Source organism: Sinocyclocheilus rhinocerous, unplaced genomic scaffold, assembly GCF_001515625.1.
Source record: "Sinocyclocheilus rhinocerous isolate Xijiao unplaced genomic scaffold, SAMN03320098_v1.1 scaffold2091, whole genome shotgun sequence".
In the NCBI taxonomy this organism is placed as follows: domain Eukaryota; kingdom Metazoa; phylum Chordata; class Actinopteri; order Cypriniformes; family Cyprinidae; genus Sinocyclocheilus; species Sinocyclocheilus rhinocerous.
The window spans coordinates 14,053-33,667 of NW_015632714.1; the positions used below are offsets into that span (position 1 = coordinate 14,053).

Below are 19,615 nucleotides of genomic sequence, written 5' to 3' on the forward strand. Positions count from 1 at the left end.
TGGAGGATGAGGACTGTTTCCTGATCCTGGTAGACTACAATGCCGGCTGTTCTGACTCACAGATTGTAAGTACGTTTTTTATATTTAAAGGATTTGCCACTGATGATTCAAACGCAAGTTTTGAGCAGTGTAGAGTAGTGCTTGTTGTTTGTCGTTTCTCCGATCACAAATGCAGACATGGTTTTGTTTACGCGGCGCGATGCAACGCGTAAAAATACAGTATAAGTCATTATAATCCGTATTTATGTCCCCACTGGATGCAACAAATGCCTCGTTTATAATGGGTTTTAATGTTTTTGTCTCGGACAAGGACAGAACATCACAGTATGGTAAGGGGCGTAACATTTCCGTCACACGCTTGAGGTATTCGGCCAATCACAACGCACTGGATAGCTGGCCAATCAGAGCACACCTCGCTTTTCAGACCGATGAGCTTTGTAAAAATCGACGCATTTCAGAAAGGCGGGGCATAGAGGAGAAACAATAATGTACAGTATAATGTGTACAATAATGTGTTTTTTGAACTTTAAACCGCATAAACACATTTCATTACACCAAATACACAAAATAATGTTCTTTTTAGCAACATCATATGACCCCTTTAAGAAAATGCATATCTATTATAAAAATGGCCTGTTACGCTTTTATTTGGAAATTTATTTTTCTTACAGCGAGAAAGGCGAGTGCGCCTTGAACTCCTGCGCTCCATTCAAAGTTGAGTGCTTGTGTGATGTATCCTCCAATAGTTGGCCCAAAGAACATCCTTCAACATGAAAAAGATGATTCAGGTTTCATGATGGGGAAATTCTAAAGTATATTCTTGAATACTGCATGTAAACTTTATTTTCATACACACCCAGCAGACCAGACTGCAGAGAACAAGCCTGACACCAACCCCAGTGTACTCATGCCCTCCTCAAAGCCATTTTCACTGCAATACGAGGAACATGTGCGTCAAAACATGTTTATATTTTGTAGAGGTTTGTATTGTTGTATTTTACTCAGTTTCAGGGTTAACTGCATTTATTCAAACCATTTCAGGAATTTAGTGTGACATAACTGAGTGAATTACAGACACAGTAACCTGTTAAATGGCCTAACATAAAATGTGACTCAGTGCTGAGTGGGAGAACTAGGATTTGTACGATGATGCATTTGCCTCACTGTGCACAAGCGATCATCTCAGCAAAGGTGGGGATACAGCTCATACAGAGAGAAAAGCCCACCACGATCAGCATGAGGACGGTGAGCCAGAGCTGACTGAACACACAAAAACATTTCGCCGATTAGTGACAGATTTGTGCTTTAATGTAACAAACAGCAAAAGCTGAGGAATTGGCATTCAAAAAGTTAGAAATGAATGTTTCACCTTCTAATATGGAAAACAGGAAGTGGGCCGAGGAAACAGAAGCTCACCGCTGTGGCCATTCCTCCAACCACCATCATCCATTTCCTAATTGACTGCACCAAGAATCATTTTACAGCCACAGATGAAATTATTTCTTAATAAATAAAATTTTATTTATGCTTATGTCAAAAAAAAAAAAAAACATTTCCAAAAACTAAAAATGGAAGAAAAAAAAGGAAAAAAAAATATATATATACATATATAAATCAAATAATATAAAAACATAATGATAAAAATCATAAAAATGTTAAATTAAAAATGAAACATCTTAAAAATATAAATACAATTAATTAATATATATAAATAAATACATAAATAGGTAACAATAAAGCCTCAAATGTCATTAGGAATTTCAAAAATGTCATTTTTTATCAGAATTTTCAATTGTCACTGTAAAAATGTTGATAACTGTTTAAATATTGACTTACAGGATATTTATCACTGATCACACCAAAGATGGGTGATGCCGCCCCATATGGCAGTGAAAGTCCAATCATGAGCAGCCCCACCGAACCAGCACTGAGATTAAGCTGTTCACAAAAAATACATACAGAGATGTTTTATATTATTATATAGAATGAGAACCTTTACATTAACATTTACAGCAGTATTTTGGAATGAAGAGTTTAGAACATTTTCCCTGATTTGAAACTTTGGTGAGTTTACACGTAGTCTATATGTTTAAGCACAAAATATTTTATATATATGTTATATATTTTTACATATATATATATACATGTTTCAGTGTAGTTTCTAAATCTTCATAACCTTTTCTATGGCAAATATGGACAGTGTTGCATCCAGGAAGCCAAGTCCTGAACTCAACGTGAACACCACGAAGCAGATGAGAAGGATCTTTATTCTGGTACACAATCTGAGGAAGGAATTCTGGGAAGAAGGAACAGCATCTATATTGGAATGAAATAAACACACATGTCTATCTCCATGGCTGGAGGGCAAACAATAACAAAAGCAGACACAGGGCAATCAAATCCTTGTGACATGACTTAACTAGGAGTATGCCAAATGGAATAAGCTTAAATTAAATTAATAAAGACATGTAATATTTAACCAGCATGAAGTCCGCACTAACCAAAGCTTGGTAAAATCCACAAATTAAGAGGCACTGTCGCAAACAGAAGACATCCTGTGAAAACGAATGGGATTTCATATCCAAATGACTGATAGAGCCAGCCGCCCAACGGAGGCCCCAATATCAGGCCAAGACCTGTAAAAATCTCCATGAAGCCCTGAGAGAATGAGATATCACTATTGAGACACATTTAACATTATAGCACACTTGTGTAAATATTAAAAACATAAGAACGGTTCTGTGTATATGCCCCGACCGTGAGAACCCAAACAACCAGACAGACTGAATAACTGAATTTAAAGATAATTCTCTTGAGAAACAGCACATCTTTTGTGACGTGCAATAGTGCTTCCTTTGTCACTTTACTCCAAAACACCATTACTGCACTGAAAAACAAGCACTGACTACAACTCACCAAAACAGTCGCTATGTTGTCGGGGAAAACTTTTCCTGAAACTGCAAAAGATGATGTAACGGCGGCGGAAAAGCCAATTGCATTTATGCACCGTGTGATAAAACAGAGCACGATGAAAACTGTCCCATCAGACACTTGGTCAAGAAATCTGCAGAAGAAACAATATCATTAATGATGAAATAGTACAAATTCTCACCCATGAGTGTTACATGAGTCACCAGCATTTTTCATCCGATTTTCCATAAGAGTAAAGTCATTTGATCAACATTTAGGCATAATCCAGCATGCAAATAACCTGAAAGTTAATAGACAGACTAAAAGACACAAAATACTACACTTAAAACACAATAAAACATCACAGATTCACTGACCCGAAGAGTACAGTGCATCCGCTCGATACGAACAACCCTGCCACAATCATAAACTTGGCTCCTATCTGGACAATCTGAAACAGAGGTCAAATGCACTGATATAGTGTGTGCAATCCATAATGGAAAACTGTTGAAAGCTGTTGTGTATCTTCTGAAATAATGATTCACTTACATATTTACCAAGTATCAATGAGCCCACCAAAGTGCATAATGCATAGATTCCGAATATTAAACCAATCATAGCTTGACTGACACCTTTCTTCTTTGCCTAGAGAGAATGAGTCAGATTGAAATTAATTCTTATCCTACTGTAGCATGGTTTAAGAAACTTTACATGCCCTAAGCACAGTACTTAGAACAAATTCTATTCCATATTGTTGATCATACAAATCATATTATATAAAATATCATCTTTGTACCTCATTTGGGAAAAATGGTCCCAGAATGGAGTAACAGATCATTGAACTGAAGTTTATGGAGGCCATTGCAATAAGTGTTAATATCTGTTGTCTGGACATTTTAGTGGCTGGAGCCTCTGGTGTTGAAGAATCACCTATATGAAGTTAACATGCATTCACTGATCCGTAAAGAAACGATGTAAAATGCTCGAGAATAATTCGTTGTCATTGGCAAACGCGCTAAAAGTTCAAAACTCATTAAAGATTCAAAACGTTGCTAAATGCTAAACACTCATTAACAACCACTCGTTTAAATGTATCTACATACCTATATCTTCGTCGATATCCATTGTCAAGTCTCTGAGATCTTTCACCGCGTGCTTAACCTGTCAGCTGGGAAACTCAACAGTCGATGGTCTCCGATTCTCAAAAGAATCATTCTTTTGAACTGAATCTTTTCAATGTTCGGTCGAACCGATTCGCAAAGCGCGGATCACTCAGCTGTGTTTAGGAATAAAACCTGTAACAATATTGGAAATTATTGACATTTTTCTTAATACTGGAAACATTACAGAACTGCTCAGTCATTAATTTCCAGTGTGAACAATGTTTGAGCAATAAAAACAACATTTAATGCAATTTTAATAGCCTAATACAGAACAGTGATTTCAAAATAAACTAATTAATAGAGTTAAAAGTTAAATCCTAAAAAGTGAGTCGGTTTAAAAAACAGGATCATTGACACGAACCATGTGAACGAACCGATTCGCTAACATGAATCAAACTCAAGATTCCAACAAGGACTAGTAGGAAGCACGATGCGAACATTAGTGCGCCGTTTAGAGGTCAGTGCAGTAACAAAATCTCAAAAAGCATGTTTATCACAGCTTTTCAAACCTGTGATTTTCTCACTGAGGCAGGTGTGAATTAAATACTATTATGTCCAAAAACTTGATTGAGATTATTGTACAGCATCAATAATCAACACAGATTTCATCAAACTATTTAGATTTTATTTCATGACTTTAAGCCTACTCTGCAAAGACATTCTAATGCTTTTCCAAGACACCCTTGAATTACATTTTGTAAATGTACATTAGAATAATTAAGCAATAAAGCACAGTTAAAGCCTCACATTCCACATCATTTAATCTGGGCCTGAATATCCCAGTACAAAGTGGCTAAAAATAACTGCAACTGCAAATCATCAAAGCACACAACATCAAGAATAATCAAGAAGTGCTTAAAACGTCAACCATATCACTACCCCACTCTGAACCACTGTTTGGCTTACAACAAAAATGTGATTAAAATTGATGAAATTACTGGAAAACATCAGAAACTAAGCAACAACAAACAAATCAATTAGCTGATTTGCCATAAGAACACACAAATATTGATGCAGAATATTAAACATGAAATATTTGAAACCAAATATTAAATATAATTATTAAAAGATGTCCCTTTACATAAATCAAACTAAGCAATTTAGGTTTACTATTTAACTTAGGAATGAGAAAAACTCCTACTTATCAACTTTTGATTTCATTTAGATTCCGTTCATTGCATAATATACAGTGTGTTAAGTTTGATTTATATAGTGATATAAGAAATTTTTGGCTAAATGAATGCATACTATAGTTCGTGCTAAAGTGTCATGGACGATATGAGTACATTTTCAGGTACATCTAACTACAGCACTTTTCTGTCATGTCACTTACATGACAATATAATTAAAAATTGTTCAAACTTTTCTGTTACTGTTAACATTAAAAAGCAAATATTCATTCAAAAAGGACATTACTGAGATACTGCAATAACACAGTGTGCAAATGATGCAATATAACATAAGACATTTTGTGAAAAAAAAGTTAAATTTAAAGTTAAATTGATTTTTAAACCATAAAAATGCATTCATTATAATGGCACAATTGGGAAAATATGATTATAACTTGAATATACTATCTCTGTTTCACTTCATGGAAGTGAGTCACGGGATGAGAACATTCAAACATAACTTGTTTTTTCCTCTCTAGATTTTCATTGGTTACTGACCACAGACAATAGTCAAAATCTGTCACTTTACAATGATTATACATAGGAAATCCAAATTTGGCACATAAATCTCTGGTACAAACATAAAAGGAGGTGGGGTATTCAGAGGGGGAAAAAAAGAAACAAAGCCCACAGTCTAAGATTCACCTTTAGTAATTATCTTTATATTTAAATCACACCATTATATGCTAATGAAATACATGGAAAAAAATCAATGAAAGTGAATTAATAAATAAAACAATATTCCATCAATACACAAATATTAACTTTTTTCAGATGTATACCAACCACCTTTTAGGTGGAACCTTAAATCAGCTTGTACCTTTGTTAACAAAAAGGTACTTTAAAGCACTACATCTATTTTCGGACCACCTGTCTACGTCTTGTGTACGCTCTGCCTGAGAGTGACCAGATCTCTCGCCTACTAACCGGCATTGTACAGACGTTATGGCAGCAGAGAATGTAATATTTCTCACAATCTGCAATTAACAATAAACTCTTTTTTCAGTCCATCTGTTCTCAAGGACAAGATTGCTGGAGAGGTTTTTTATTTAAGTCTCTGAGTTACATTGGCCAAGGCCACAGCAAATGCCTGTACTGCTGAGAATGGATACTGAAAATCCAGGATATATGCATTGCCATCGATTCTGCCAAACTGCATTACCTGTAATAGAGAATTATGGGGTTAGATGCAGGGTAATGGTTGCAGGGTAGATGTTTATTACTCAAAGCCAGTGGTTTTCTATGTCTCCCTTAACTGACACGCACAGTTCAAATCATGGAGCTCTCTCCTAATGAGCTGGTGATCTGAATCAGATGTGTGAAATAAGGGAGACATGCAAAATGTGCAGAGCAAGGGGTCCCTAGGACCAGGATTAAGAACCACTGCTCAAAGCTACTGAATATGTATGGTGCATATTTGTTAAAGGTGTAATTTCTTTGCCCCTAGTGTCACAAAATGGAACTGCACAAATATTATTTTCAAACTGGTTTCTCAAATAAATAAAATTGCTTACCTGGCGTCCATCAAGCTCAATCTGAAAGTTTTTGGCTGACTCCTGTGTCACCCGTCCTCCAAAGTCAAGCTGGTAAACCTGGGTGGCTTCATTCCACAATGGCTGCTTGTTGGCCATGACATAGACAAAGCCTTGGCTGCCAAGACTACGATCCTCTCTCTCGTTAGCTTTACGACACTTGATTTCCTCAAGTTCGTTTGCTGTACGCAGATTGCGTTTGCTCTTCCATCCTTTCTTGCTGCTCTGGCTTTGGTTCATCAACTCGTCACTACTGATGAAGAGTTCAGGCTCACTCTCGGAGCTGTCCTGGAACTCATTGGAGGTTCTACTCAGTTTCTTGGCCTTGTTCAATGGCTCTTTCTGCCCTTTAGGTTTCTTCTTTTCCCTGCTGCCAAGTCTTGGGCTGGAGATCAGGGAATTGAAGTCAGAGAGTGTGCGATTCTCTTTTTTGGATTTCCCTTCAGAAACTCCAGACATATTGGCCTCTTCTGCCCTGCTGTCAAGCCTCTTACGTGTCTTCTTGCTGAACCTCTCTGCTCCTTGTGGACTCTCATTGAGAGAGGACTGATCCTGAAAGCTCTCCCCAGATTCCGCAACCACCTCAGAGGTGCTCTGATGGTTCAAGAGCTCGACGGGTGGAGGAGGAGGAGGAAGAGGAGGTGGTGGGGGAGGTGGAGGTGGAGAGAGAACCGACTTCTCCAGAGCCTGATGGGTCTTACTGGGCAGTGTGGCGGAATGGTCTGGCATGGGAGGACAAGTGCTGTATGTGCTCCAAGGATGCAAGCTCATTGGATGCAGCTGAAGGTTGCTGCATGAGCTAGTCCCTGGGTACATGGGAGGCAGAGTGCAACAACCTAGATTGGTCAAATTTGCAGGATAACCTGGGGGTGGGACTAAAGTTGAGTCTGGTTGGCTGAAAGGGCTAGATGTTACCATGTCACTGGGGCCACATGATTGTGCAGGACTCTGCAAAGGCTGTAGTTGAGGTCCACCATGCCCTACAACTGATGGGAAGGGTGAAAGGGATAACTGATAGGCTGAAGGAAGGGTCATAGAACTGGGACTGGGGGGAGGCTTTGTTGAAAGGACAAAAGGTAGTCGGGTCATGTCTAAGTGCTGTGGTTGGCTAAGTAAAAATGGTGGTGGCTTATGTGGTGGTCCTGGAGGTCGAGGCAATAAATTTTGCTCTTGAGGTATCCAGAGTTGTTCTGCTGCAGGAGAGTCCCATTGATAAGGTGGAGGCCGTTTGACTGTCAAATTGACATCAAGTGTTAAATGCCGCACTGACTTTTCAAGATGGCACTGCTGACTTAGTGTCTCGTCTTCCGTAAAGGCAGAGTTCACATAGACAGTTCTGTCTCTACTGTTGTCAATGGGACTCAGGAGATTATAGGAGGACTGGGAGGCTAATGGCGAGGCACTTTTGGAGTGCACAATTATCGTGCTGTGTTGAACCCCTTTTCCAGGTGGAAAGTCTTGCCTCACCACAGTTCCTCCAGCAATTCCACTGCTGTTGGTGCCGCCACCAGTGACACTTACACTAGTGCTGCAGCTATTACTGCTACACTGAGTGCATGTATACAAAGCAGTAGGTATCCTTGGCTGATAGGAGAGCGTGAGGGAACCGTTCATTTTGGATTTAGTTGGTAGAGTCCTCACTGTATCCACCATTTGAGAAACCTTCAGGGTCGGTTCCCTGCGATCACGGCGCAAAGTGGCATGAATCAAACTGCTGTCAATCCTTTGCGTGGGACTTCTGATTGTGTTCATTTGGCTAGACGTGTCAGGATAAGGTGGTGGGTCTCCGCTTGGTATGGAATATCTAGGCACTGAGAGGCGACTAAGAGTTGCTGAGCTGTATGGCAACTGGACCTTCTTGTTCTCAGATGAAGTTACTTTCAATGTGGCGGAGCTGCCCATTCCTTGCATCCCATAGGCATTTTGGTTCCTTAAAAGGCGTCTCCTTGGGCGACACACCTCTTCGACATTTCCGCTGCTGTCAAAAGTAGTGATTCTTTCATAGCCTAGTGGAGTTGGGTACTGGAGGCTAATTGGGTTAAGAGAGAATTCATCCTTAGTTAAACATGGATCTGTTGACAGTGTAGTGCCATTCTCATTGCTAACAAGAAGACCAGGAGGGGCCGTAGTGGGTGCGGCAGCTGCAGCAGATACCACTGTACCTGGGTAAGGTGGTGGAGGGTTTACTTTGCGCATCTGTATCTCAATGGTGTCAGTTTCAATAAATAACTGTGGTCGTGAGGGAATCTTCAGAGGGAGAACTTGTTCTCCTCTGTCTGGAGGCTGGTCTGGATGAGGAATTTGAGGCATTAGCTGTAACTGATGCAGGGATAGAGTAGCATACCCTGAAGGTGGATGTTGAAGGGACATTTGTATTTTAAGCTGCTGCTGCATTTGCTGATGCTGTCTTTGCATATGTTGATGCTGCAGCTGTATTTGTTGATGCTGCTGTTGAAGTTGTTGCTGCTGCTGTTTCATTTCTTGTATTTGCTGTCGAATTTGTTGCTGCTGTTGTTGCATCTGTTGCTGCTGCTGCTGAATTTGCTCATGCTGAATCTGCAACTGGTGCTGTTGCTGTTGGAATTGTTGTTGATGCTGTTGATGAATTTGTTGTTGATGCTGCTGCACTTGCTGCTGAATCTGTTGTTGCTGCTGTTGCAGTTGCTGCTGTTGCATTTGCTGCTGATGCAGTTGCTGTTGATGTTGTTGCAACTGTTGTTGATGCTGCTGTTGCAGTTGTTGATGCTGTTGTTGCAGTTGCTGATGATGCTGCTGTTGCAGTTGTTGTTGATGCTGCTGTTGCAGTTGCTGTTGATGCTGCTGTTGCAGTTGCTGTTGATGCTGCTGTTGCAGTTGTTGATGCTGCTGCGTTTGCAGTTGCTGCTGATGTTGCATGTGTTGCTGCTGCAGTGACTGTTGATGCAGCTGCTGTGATTGATGTTGCAATTTCAGATGATGCTGCTGTGGTTGTAATTGCAGTTGATGTTTAGATTGTTGATGGACTTGTTGCTGCTGTTGTTGTTGACATTGTTGGTTGGGTTGTTGTGGCAGATGATGTGGAGGAGGAGGAAGAGTTCCACTTAGGATGTTACTCATTTCCAGTCCTCTGAAAATCACCTGTCCAGGGTTGGAATATCTGGTTGGCACAGTGTACTGTGCTGTCACAGTGTTGATGCTGCTGTTGCAGTTGTTGATGCTGCTGCGTTTGCAGTTGCTGCTGATGTTGCATGTGTTGCTGCTGCAGTGACTGTTGATGCAGCTGCTGTGATTGATGTTGCAATTTCAGATGATGCTGCTGTGGTTGTAATTGCAGTTGATGTTTAGATTGTTGATGGACTTGTTGCTGCTGTTGTTGTTGACATTGTTGGTTGGGTTGTTGTGGCAGATGATGTGGAGGAGGAGGAAGAGTTCCACTCAGGATATTACTCATTTCCAGTCCACTGAAAATCACCTGTCCATGGTTGGAATATCTGGTTGGCACAGTGTACTGTGCTGTCACAGTGTCCTGACTGTGCTCAGATACTGTTGCATTAGCCGCTGCTGCTGTTGCTGCTGCAGCTGCTGCTGCTGCTGCAGTGGCAGTGGGATTGGTAAGGACATCAAGCTGAATATTCTGGTTGGCTAGGAGAGACTGCACTAAGCCTATACTCTGCGTAGGTGACATGGCTTGAGCAGGGCTGTGAATTGGAGCAATGGGGATATTAACTGTGCAAGGAGGATTGTCGGCTGACACTCCTGAGGGTCCCATAACTAGAAATAAGCAAGAACATCTTGAGATTTCTTTCTTGTTTTAGTTAAGCTATACAGAGACAAAATGTACAAAAATGTTCCACTGATGCTTACCAGGTAAATCATCTTCATCTTCACTGAACACATTGGGATTAAAGACTGGCAGACTCATGAAGTCCAGGGATATTTTACGCACCTCAGGCAAATAAATGGTCATCTGACGAGGTTGCAGGTGCAGCAAACTAGTTTTATAAATAACTGGAACACCATGTCAAGACATATTTTAAAAACATTAAGAATATTATTTAAAATAATAATGCGAACCTTTTTGAATATAAAACCTGATAACATACCTGCTCCCAAGTTAGCTGGCAAAAATGAGGCAAGGCCTACAATCTTAAACTTTGTTCCCCAAATGTTAGAGGTGACCTGGGCCAAGTAATTATGCTGCAAAGCAAATTAAGTGATAGCTATAGAAAATATTCAAGGTCATAGTCGGTTTACTGTCATTTCTCTTCAGCAAAGCAGGAGTTTAAAGAAAATGAGGTGTCTGCTAAAGTCATGCTGCAGTAAATGTGACAAATGTCTCACTCAGTATCAAGCAGACAGAGGTGATAAATACAAACACTTCCCATATTAATTCTAGGCAAGTAGATTAATATAAAATTATTGCCAAAATTAGCTTGCAAATAAGATGTTAAGTACCTCACTAAAGCCATCAACTGGAAATTCTCTTCGAGTAAGACTCGGAGACCGAACTGAAGGCTTCTTTGGTAATCTAGGAGACCTAGACATTTCTTGAGATGTTTGGGCAAGTTTAGGAGACTTTCTTGATTCCATATTAATTCTAGAGAATAAAACAAATGTGAAATTTAACTTGCTATCAAGTTAAAAGTTGTTTTTTTGTACAGAAATTTACTGTATTGTGTTTTGTCAAGGTTGTGATGGAACAAACATTTCTCAAAAGAAATGAAAACAAAAGTTTTAGGCACCCTGTAATGTTGTGTGAATTTTATATTCAACAGTACCTTATATGTTTAGAGTACCTAGGAAGCTTAGGAGACCTGTTTCCTCTAGAAAGTTTGGGCGACTTTCGCCCAACCCACTCATCGCTCAACTCAATATCGCTTGAGTCTGAGCAGTTACAGCTGTCAGTCATATAGGAGATCATCCCATTTACGCAGACCTCATCTGAAAGACAAGATTAGATCAAATTAAAGACCAGCTTTTAAAGACCAGCAAATTAAAGACCAATGCATTTACTCATTAAGCTTGAGTTTAAAGTGTACATGATCAGCAACAGTGCATATAGCAGTACCTGCTTTACCATCCATTTTTGGATCCATAATGACAAACTCCGGTCGCAGTTTGCTGATGCGTCGACCCTTGAGAATAGGCACCAAACCTCCCAGGTGTTCCAGATAGAGGGTATAACAGGGGCCTCCTGCTTCTGGATTCTCCTCTGAACGTTTCATAGTGCAGTGCAAGCGTTCATTCCCTGCTGTCGGATAGCTCACAAAGTCTCGGATGTTATTCGGATCAGGGATTGGTGGCTGGTGAGATGTAAAAGATTATGCACTAAGTTCAATGCATACATTAGCATACATCAAAAACTTCACTTGCTTCTTTTGTACCTTGATAGTTGGAATGAAAGCAGTGGTAACATAGGAACAGAGGAGTGAAGGCATGTTCAGTTTTCCCACATCTCTCTCCTCTTTAAGAGCACTGGCAATGCCCTGCTGACACAGAAGCTGCAGGCTGGCCACACGGTGCTCCACACGCACTACATGCAGGGCTGGTCCACAGGCCAGAAACAGACGTGAGTCCCTGTGACCCCAGCAAATCGTGGTGATGGGCCTCTAAAATAAAAAGATATTTAGATTACATATAGTTTACTTATTATTTAATGCAGGATGTTTTTTATATCAGTGGTTCTCATGTGGTGAGACATAACATAAAATGGGTTGCAGTACTGTTCTGAGACAGCAAGGGGTTTAACTTAAATGATTTAACATCATTTAAACTGTTAAATGATGACTGGTTACAGCTCACTTGGGCTGGAGTTTCTAAAGTGTATATATGTTCCCCTTGGACATTGTAAAACTTGACAAGGGCGTTCCTCATTAAAGAGGCACAGGCTGAGTCAGCGGGCAGGCCGTGTCTCTCCATCCCGGCCACTGCCAGCAGGTCTCCCTGAGAGCACCATTGTACCTCCACATCTGAAAAAACACAAGTCTGTCCAGTCAGATTACAGTACGATGTGTGGCTCTGTCACAGAGAATCAACAGGATTTTGGGTTATTTTTACTGAATTACTCTGTAGGCGTAACCAGAAGTTCCTAAACCATGAAAAACCTTGTTACTATAACATGTAATCAACACCATGCCACAGATGCTCATGATGTTAAAAATAACTTGGAATATTCTATTAATAACCATCATGTGGCAGTTATAAAACACGTACTTGGTAATTTATTTATTGCAAAAACAACACTGTTTTACCTTTCAGTCCTGAGCGTATAATGTTAGGTGAAAGGTCATCATAGTTGTTCATCAAACTAATGTCTCCTGATATGAAGCTGACCGTGAGCAGTGGTTTGAGATTTTGCACTTGAAAGGAAACATGGTTTTATAGTTAATAACATTCAGAAAGTCAAATACACATCACTGCCTTGCAAAGATCCATAAAAATGTCTTTGCATAAAAATTTTGTATATGTTTAAGAATAAAGATCCAAAGTAGATTTTTATGGTTCTTTAGAAAACACTCTATGTACTGGTACTTGGAAAAACACAATAAGGCTTCACTTTTCTTTCATTAATGGATGATGCATGCAATGCACTGGTCTTAAAAACCTATTATGTAATCTCAAAAGTTTGTAATCGCCAAGAAACTAAAAAATACGGTGAAAAAATGACTTTTTAAAAAAAGGCTTTTTATTTAGCTTTTTATATATACAAGTGAAGTATGTCCAACTTCATCTGCATACATACAGAATAGTCACTCAGCGCAATATACTGCAGTATATAGCATATTTCAACTAACTGATTGCTTGTATAATCATAAAATTATATTATCGTCCAGTGCTAATCTGCTAAATGTGCCTATGAGGCATGAAGATAAGATATTATCAACATCACGCTTGCTGTAGAGCTGCATTGAAACAATGTGTATTGTGAAAAGTGCTAAACAAATAAATTTGACTTTATTTAAGAGTATAAAGTACCTTGAGCTGGAGTAGGGTCATCAGAGTCTGTATCGCTCTCAGTGCTGTCCTCCACCAGGAAGTTTGGGCAGTTCCAGGACATGCTGACTATGCCATCTGACTCATGCAGAAGAACATGGGCAAGCATACGGCCGTGGCAGTCCATCACTATGACTTGCCCGTCTGCTGTTCCAAAAAGCACCTAGGGAGATTAAATGAATGCAAACACCAAGTTAGGGAAACTCAGGCATCGGTCCAAAGGCAGCGGTCCAAGTCATTTCATCATTTGCAAACAACCTGTTGACAACAAATGCACTTTTCCCTCAGTTTGATGAGGCCACAGCAAAGAGTTACCTGCTGGTCATCAGGGGTCCAGATTCCACAGGTGATCTGGCTCTCCAGATTGATCTCAGACGACCAGTGTCTCTGACCGCTCACTGAACCCACCAGGACAAAACCATCCCTGTAGGCGATTAAGGCCTGTGTACCATCATGTGACCAGGTGAAGTCACTGACCTAGATGACAAACCACTAGTTCATTGAGCAGTTCATGTTAGAATAATAATTGCTTTTCATGGTCTTGATTGTATTAGAAAAGGGCCAGAGTTGAAAAGTTTTATTAAAAGACAAATGATCTTTTCTGATTCTGATTTTGAATTTATATTAAGAATTTACTAATTAACTACATTCTGTTTTATAACTAAAAGCGATTTTGAACAATAATCTCCAATGATGAATAACATGAGAAAGTGGCATGGAAAAAGGAAATAATTGAATCATTATATCATACTTTATTTACATTGTCTTACTATAAATCCTACTGTATAATTTTTGAGATACAAATTTCTAAGATCTCTAAATTATCAACAACTAAACTTCTGAAAAACCTGTTGTAAACAATCTACTACATGCCTTTTTTCATTTGATTGATAGTTTGTCGAGTAGGAGCTATATATTGTCATATCATATTATATGTGACCCTGGACCACAAAACCAGTCATAAGGGTCAATTTTCGAAATTGAGATTTATACATAATCTGAAAGCTGAATAAATAATCTTTCCATTGATGTATGGTTTGTTAGGATATGACACTATTAGGCTGAGATACAACTATTTGAAAATCTGGAATCTGAGGGTGCAAAAAAATCTAAATATTGAGAAAATCGCCTTTAAAGTTGTCCAGATGAAGTTCTTAGCAATGCATATTACTAATCAAAAATTAAGTTTTAATATATTGACGGTAGGAAATTTACAAAATATCTTCATGGAACATGATCTTTACTTAATATCCTAATGATTTTTGGCATAAAAAAAATCAATAATTTCAATGTATCAATCAATAAAATCAATGTATTTTTGGCTATTGCTACAAATATACCCCAGCGACTCAAGACTGGTTTTGTGCTCCAGGGTCACATATGAGCTATTAAAGCCTGATGCATCAAATATCATACTTAAAAAAACTTTTTGTTTTTAGATTTTTTCAATATTTTGTTCAATAAAATGTTCCATTGTTAATTTTCTGACTATTATTTCATATTTTAGGCTTTACAAGGTTAATAATGTATTTAAGATAATGCATGTTTTATCAGAACATATTAGTAAGTTTAGGAATATTGACATATCATGGAAATACATTGACATTCAGCACAGATTAATAATAAGCACGAAATATTAACATACCTGGGCACCTCTGTCATTCACCAGCTCTACAGACCATCTTCCTTCATACTGGATCCACACAAATATCCCTCCCTCCATGTCACACGTTGCAAGCTTCTGAAACGGTTCATTCCATCTAACAAGGACAACCTACACAAGAACAGCACCATGGGAATGACGTTCTAGCAGAATTTTGCAGGAGTACATGCTACTTATGCATAGGATGGCATCCTATTTTTTAGCTCAACTTAGAATACTAGAAACTTAAGATTTCTAGTCCACTGATTTGACTGAACTTTTTACCTCATATAAGGTTAAATCCTTTTAAACACATTTATCAAAACATACACTGTAAAAATGGTCAGAATTTTGATGGTAAAGATGAAAAATACTACGGTAAGTCCCCTTATTATATGGTGAAAAACTAATAGTTCTAATAGGACATTTCATGTAATTTTACAGTAAAATATACTGTTTTTGGAAATCATCTTATAATTTACAATGATTTACAATGACGAGGCAAACTCCCACCTCACTGTTATGACCCCGTAAATTGAAGTTGATTCGTTGTGGGGTATTTCTGTCCCTTCTACAGTGACTAGACGTGAACGTCACACCCACAACACCCCTGGCGTTCCCAGTGGCCAGCCAGCCCTCCTCATAGTAGCGCCTCCTGGACACCGGCTTCTCCTTCTCACTTTTGGGAACTCTCCCTTTCCATGAGAGGCAGAGGATGTTGGAGTCACTGCAGAGGACCGGACCATGCTCCACCGCAGCCAACATCCCTACAGACTGACCGGGCTACAGGTGTAGAGGGAGATGAGAGGGAGTTAATGCTGAAATATTTAAAATCTGTCATTTTTAATGGTAATTAATATTAAGTTATATAGTGCATATTCATTCAGTAAATGGGTAATTAGGCAGGGCAAGTTTATTTATACACACTCAGAAGAAAAAAAAGTACAAACATTGTCACTAAGGCAGTACCTTTTCAAAAGGTACTAATAGTACTAATATGTACCATTTAGGTACTAATATGTACACATTAGGTACTAATATGTACCTTTAAGGCACTAATATGCACCCTTTTGGGGTAAATAAGGTATAAAGATGTACCTTTTTAAAAGGGTACAATCCTTTTGTTTTTGTTTTTTTTTACGTTTTTTAGTCTATAGCACATTTCAAACACATTGGTAATTCAAACTGATTAACATAAAAATAATTTAAAGGGGTGGTTGATTGTGATTTCACTTTTTTAACGTTAGTTTCATCACGAGAGAGAGCGGGAGGTTGCCGCTTGGTTTAGACACGCACTAGAGGCGGTTTAGCCAATCACAACACACTGGGCTAGCTAACCAATCAGAGCCCATCACCTATTTCTGAGTGTGGGGCTTCATAAAAGCAGGAAATGATCAGCGCGTTTGTCAGAGAAGGGACAGAGCGGTGTGGAATAAAGGTAAATTATGTGAAAAATAATGCGTTTTTAAAAAAAAACGAAGAATTAACACGTTAGACTGCACCCCATAAACACAATCAAGCCTAGAAAAAAACCAGTGAACCACCCCTTTAAACATAATGATAAACTAATAAATAAAAGTAAGTATAAGTAAATAAAAATTAAATTTAGCATTGAGATTTTTTCTTCAGAATCAAAATTTTAGGTTAAAAATTTAGGGGAAGTGTGTATTTTAAATGCTGTAACTGGTCACCATTTCTTTCACCATTGTAAATCAACATTATTTTAATATGTTAAAATACCTTCTGCTACAAAAAATGTAACATGCAAGAGAAATGTAAGCCATTAATAGTTGGATTTGAAAATTAACAGCCTGTTTGAAAAATATTTTCATTATTTTTGCAATTCAATTTTGTGTTGCTAGTGGCACAGAAATCAAACACTTTATCTTTAAATAAACCTGTGGTCTGACAAATCACTTCTAATACCATAAAAATGGCAAAAACAGGCCTAATACTTATAAAAGAATTTAAAAAAAAAAGAGTTTTAGATAGAATGTAGATGGAATGCCACTTGCAAAAACTAACTATTTGACATTATCTGTCAAATTTCTGTTTCCAAAATGAACTACAACTGTATTAAAGAACATACATGCTTTCGATGCACAAGAAAACAGAATGCAAAATGTAGTTTATGAAAATACTCACCTCTTCATAGTCCCTGGACATTATTGGTCCGAATTCCGTCTTTGAAGGAGTGCTCCATTTTGCCTGCTTATTCAAAAAATGTGCAGTACAACCTGAGAATGCTTAACTGCAGATGTGTCTTAAGAAAAAGTGTGACTAATATCAGGCCATTATAGTCTGAGACTATGAGCAATGCAGTCTGTTCTGTTTCTGTTCAACAAAATATTGTGAATTATGTCTAAATCAAAAGTCAAGGCCTATTGCAGTTTATCCTCATTATACAAAACCAGCTTTCAGTCTTCGGTAGTCCAGGATTTCTATGCAAAGAGAAACACACACGCAAATGTATTTATTTATATGAAAAAGCCATATGTCATTTGCAGATTGAAAAGCAAGAACAAGCCACCTATGATGAGACAAGCTCTGCATGCAGAATCTGCACCCACACTTGAGTTGACATTGGTCCTCATTACATCACAGGACGTTTAAAGCCCCTGCAATTCATGCTTTATACTCAGAATAAAGCAACAGAAATTATGCATCGAAGCATCTGTATAAAAAATCATGCATACGTGCAAAAAAAAAAGATACAGAAAAATATGCACAGCTAAGGATGAGGCAGCTCACAGGCGTCATGGCAACAGGGATGTGATGATGGCTGAATTTTAATGACACCCAACCTAAGACTTCATGCCTGCATTTATTCTCATTTCCAATAGAAATATAAATTTTTCCCCATGCGTTTCTCTTAGGCTTAACAATATATATAAAATTTCGTTTAAAACATAATCTCACTGTTAAACTACTATACAATCAATATAAAAATATCCATATAGGGCTGTGGAATCATAACTAGCTCAGTTTCACACATCTGCTTATATAAGAATTGTGGCAGGTAATTAAACTGGATGCAGTTTAGAATAAATCCATCAACTATGGTTGCCACCTACACTCGTGATATAATTACACAACCATCCAGTATACAACATTGACTATTACTGTGACATTTCAAAGAAATAAAATGAGAACAATGTGAGCCAACAAGAAAACAATTAATTCGAGTAATAAAATAAAAATTCTGCATTCATTTCTATCAGCAAACTCACCTCTATCAACTCGCTCTCAATGCGTCTAAATGGTAGCCAGGTGCTCATGGGAGATTTCACCCCACAGAACATTAAAGTCAATGCACCGGGATGCTGTGCATTGGCGCAAAATAATCCCTAAATGAGGGATTTTTCGGCGTGCGAAGGCAACCCGCGCTCTGACGGAATGGTGTTGTGGATCACATGACTGCCAACCCCATCTAGTAGATAGTACAACAAATGCGGGTTACAGGCAAACTGCACTGATATAAATCACCAGTCTTCACTTTTATTTTGCCATACGTATTAAGATGCAGGAAACTGAATAATACAAAGGTTCACAGAGAAAAGAAAGACTGTACTATTAAAGCAAGTTAATAAAATAATATATGATTCAAAACGTTCAAGTTGTTTTGATCATTTTTTCCTGCATTTCTCTCTTCGCCATTGTTTTGTCATCCATTAAACAAAAATAAAATTTAACAAATGACAAATAACAAGATTTTTTCCATCTGTTTCCTAAAATGCTGAAATCACTTTATTAAGGCGTTGTGTAAACTAACAACAACGATAGCCTAAGTATAATAACAGTTAACAGTTAATTTTCATTTGATTTAAGAGCAAGTTCACACTCAAAACACAGATTCGATTTCGTTCAGTCAAATGGGCGTATCAGTTCAGCAGCCCAACCAATGAAATGCTCCTTCACAACCCGTGCTCGATGGCTATTGGCTTGTACTATGGTCAGTATTTGAAGTCACGTACTTCAAGGGAAGTGAGCAAATTCAGTGTGCATACTGTGCAAATGAACTACTTGACCAGCTCTGAGACAAGCATCCTACAAATACAGATTCTGTAAAATGATCTTTTGTACGGTGGCCGAGAAGTGCAAAGCAAATCACAATTCTGAAAACAAAATAACAAATTACAAACGCAAATGCAAGTCTAAAAAACAAAATAACAATTCAGAAAGCACAACAACAATTCAGAAAACATTATAACAAGTCAGAAAACACAA

General features: G+C 38.3%; 2 protein-coding genes across 3 annotated transcripts in view; both read right to left on the bottom strand.

The window, feature by feature from the left end:
• LOC107742751 (MFS-type transporter SLC18B1-like) overlaps positions 1-4,093 on the bottom strand; it is an 8,677-nt gene extending 4,584 nt beyond the window's left edge. For both annotated transcript variants that reach the window (XR_001640338.1, XM_016555788.1), the window contains exons 1-12: positions 4,014-4,093; positions 3,707-3,840; positions 3,460-3,555; positions 3,288-3,361; positions 2,917-3,064; positions 2,502-2,658; positions 2,177-2,316; positions 1,837-1,938; positions 1,370-1,461; positions 1,165-1,260; positions 857-931; positions 670-763 (exon numbers count right to left, since the gene is read on the bottom strand). Coding sequence is in view for 1 of the 2 variants with exons in the window: in XM_016555788.1 (XP_016411274.1) it covers positions 670-763; positions 857-931; positions 1,165-1,260; positions 1,370-1,461; positions 1,837-1,938; positions 2,177-2,316; positions 2,502-2,658; positions 2,917-3,064; positions 3,288-3,361; positions 3,460-3,555; positions 3,707-3,840; positions 4,014-4,035 (1,230 nt within the window). In the remaining variant the exon portion in view is untranslated. The remainder of the gene's footprint in view (positions 1-669; positions 764-856; positions 932-1,164; positions 1,261-1,369; positions 1,462-1,836; positions 1,939-2,176; positions 2,317-2,501; positions 2,659-2,916; positions 3,065-3,287; positions 3,362-3,459; positions 3,556-3,706; positions 3,841-4,013) is intronic.
• A 1,775-nt stretch (positions 4,094-5,868) lies between these two features.
• Positions 5,869-17,778, bottom strand: LOC107742753 (tubby-related protein 4-like). The gene is made up of 16 exons (XM_016555790.1): positions 17,534-17,778; positions 15,902-16,171; positions 15,392-15,520; positions 14,062-14,223; positions 13,729-13,909; positions 13,005-13,112; positions 12,556-12,722; positions 12,138-12,362; positions 11,822-12,056; positions 11,532-11,694; positions 11,209-11,350; positions 10,857-10,950; positions 10,618-10,761; positions 9,929-10,524; positions 6,757-9,732; positions 5,869-6,404 (listed from the first exon to the last, which is right to left on the bottom strand). The coding sequence occupies exons 1-16, from the start codon at positions 17,552-17,554 to the stop codon at positions 6,288-6,290; spliced, it is 5,730 nt and encodes a 1,909-aa protein (XP_016411276.1). The 5' UTR covers positions 17,555-17,778; the 3' UTR covers positions 5,869-6,287.
• Positions 17,779-19,615: the final 1,837 nt, after the last annotated feature.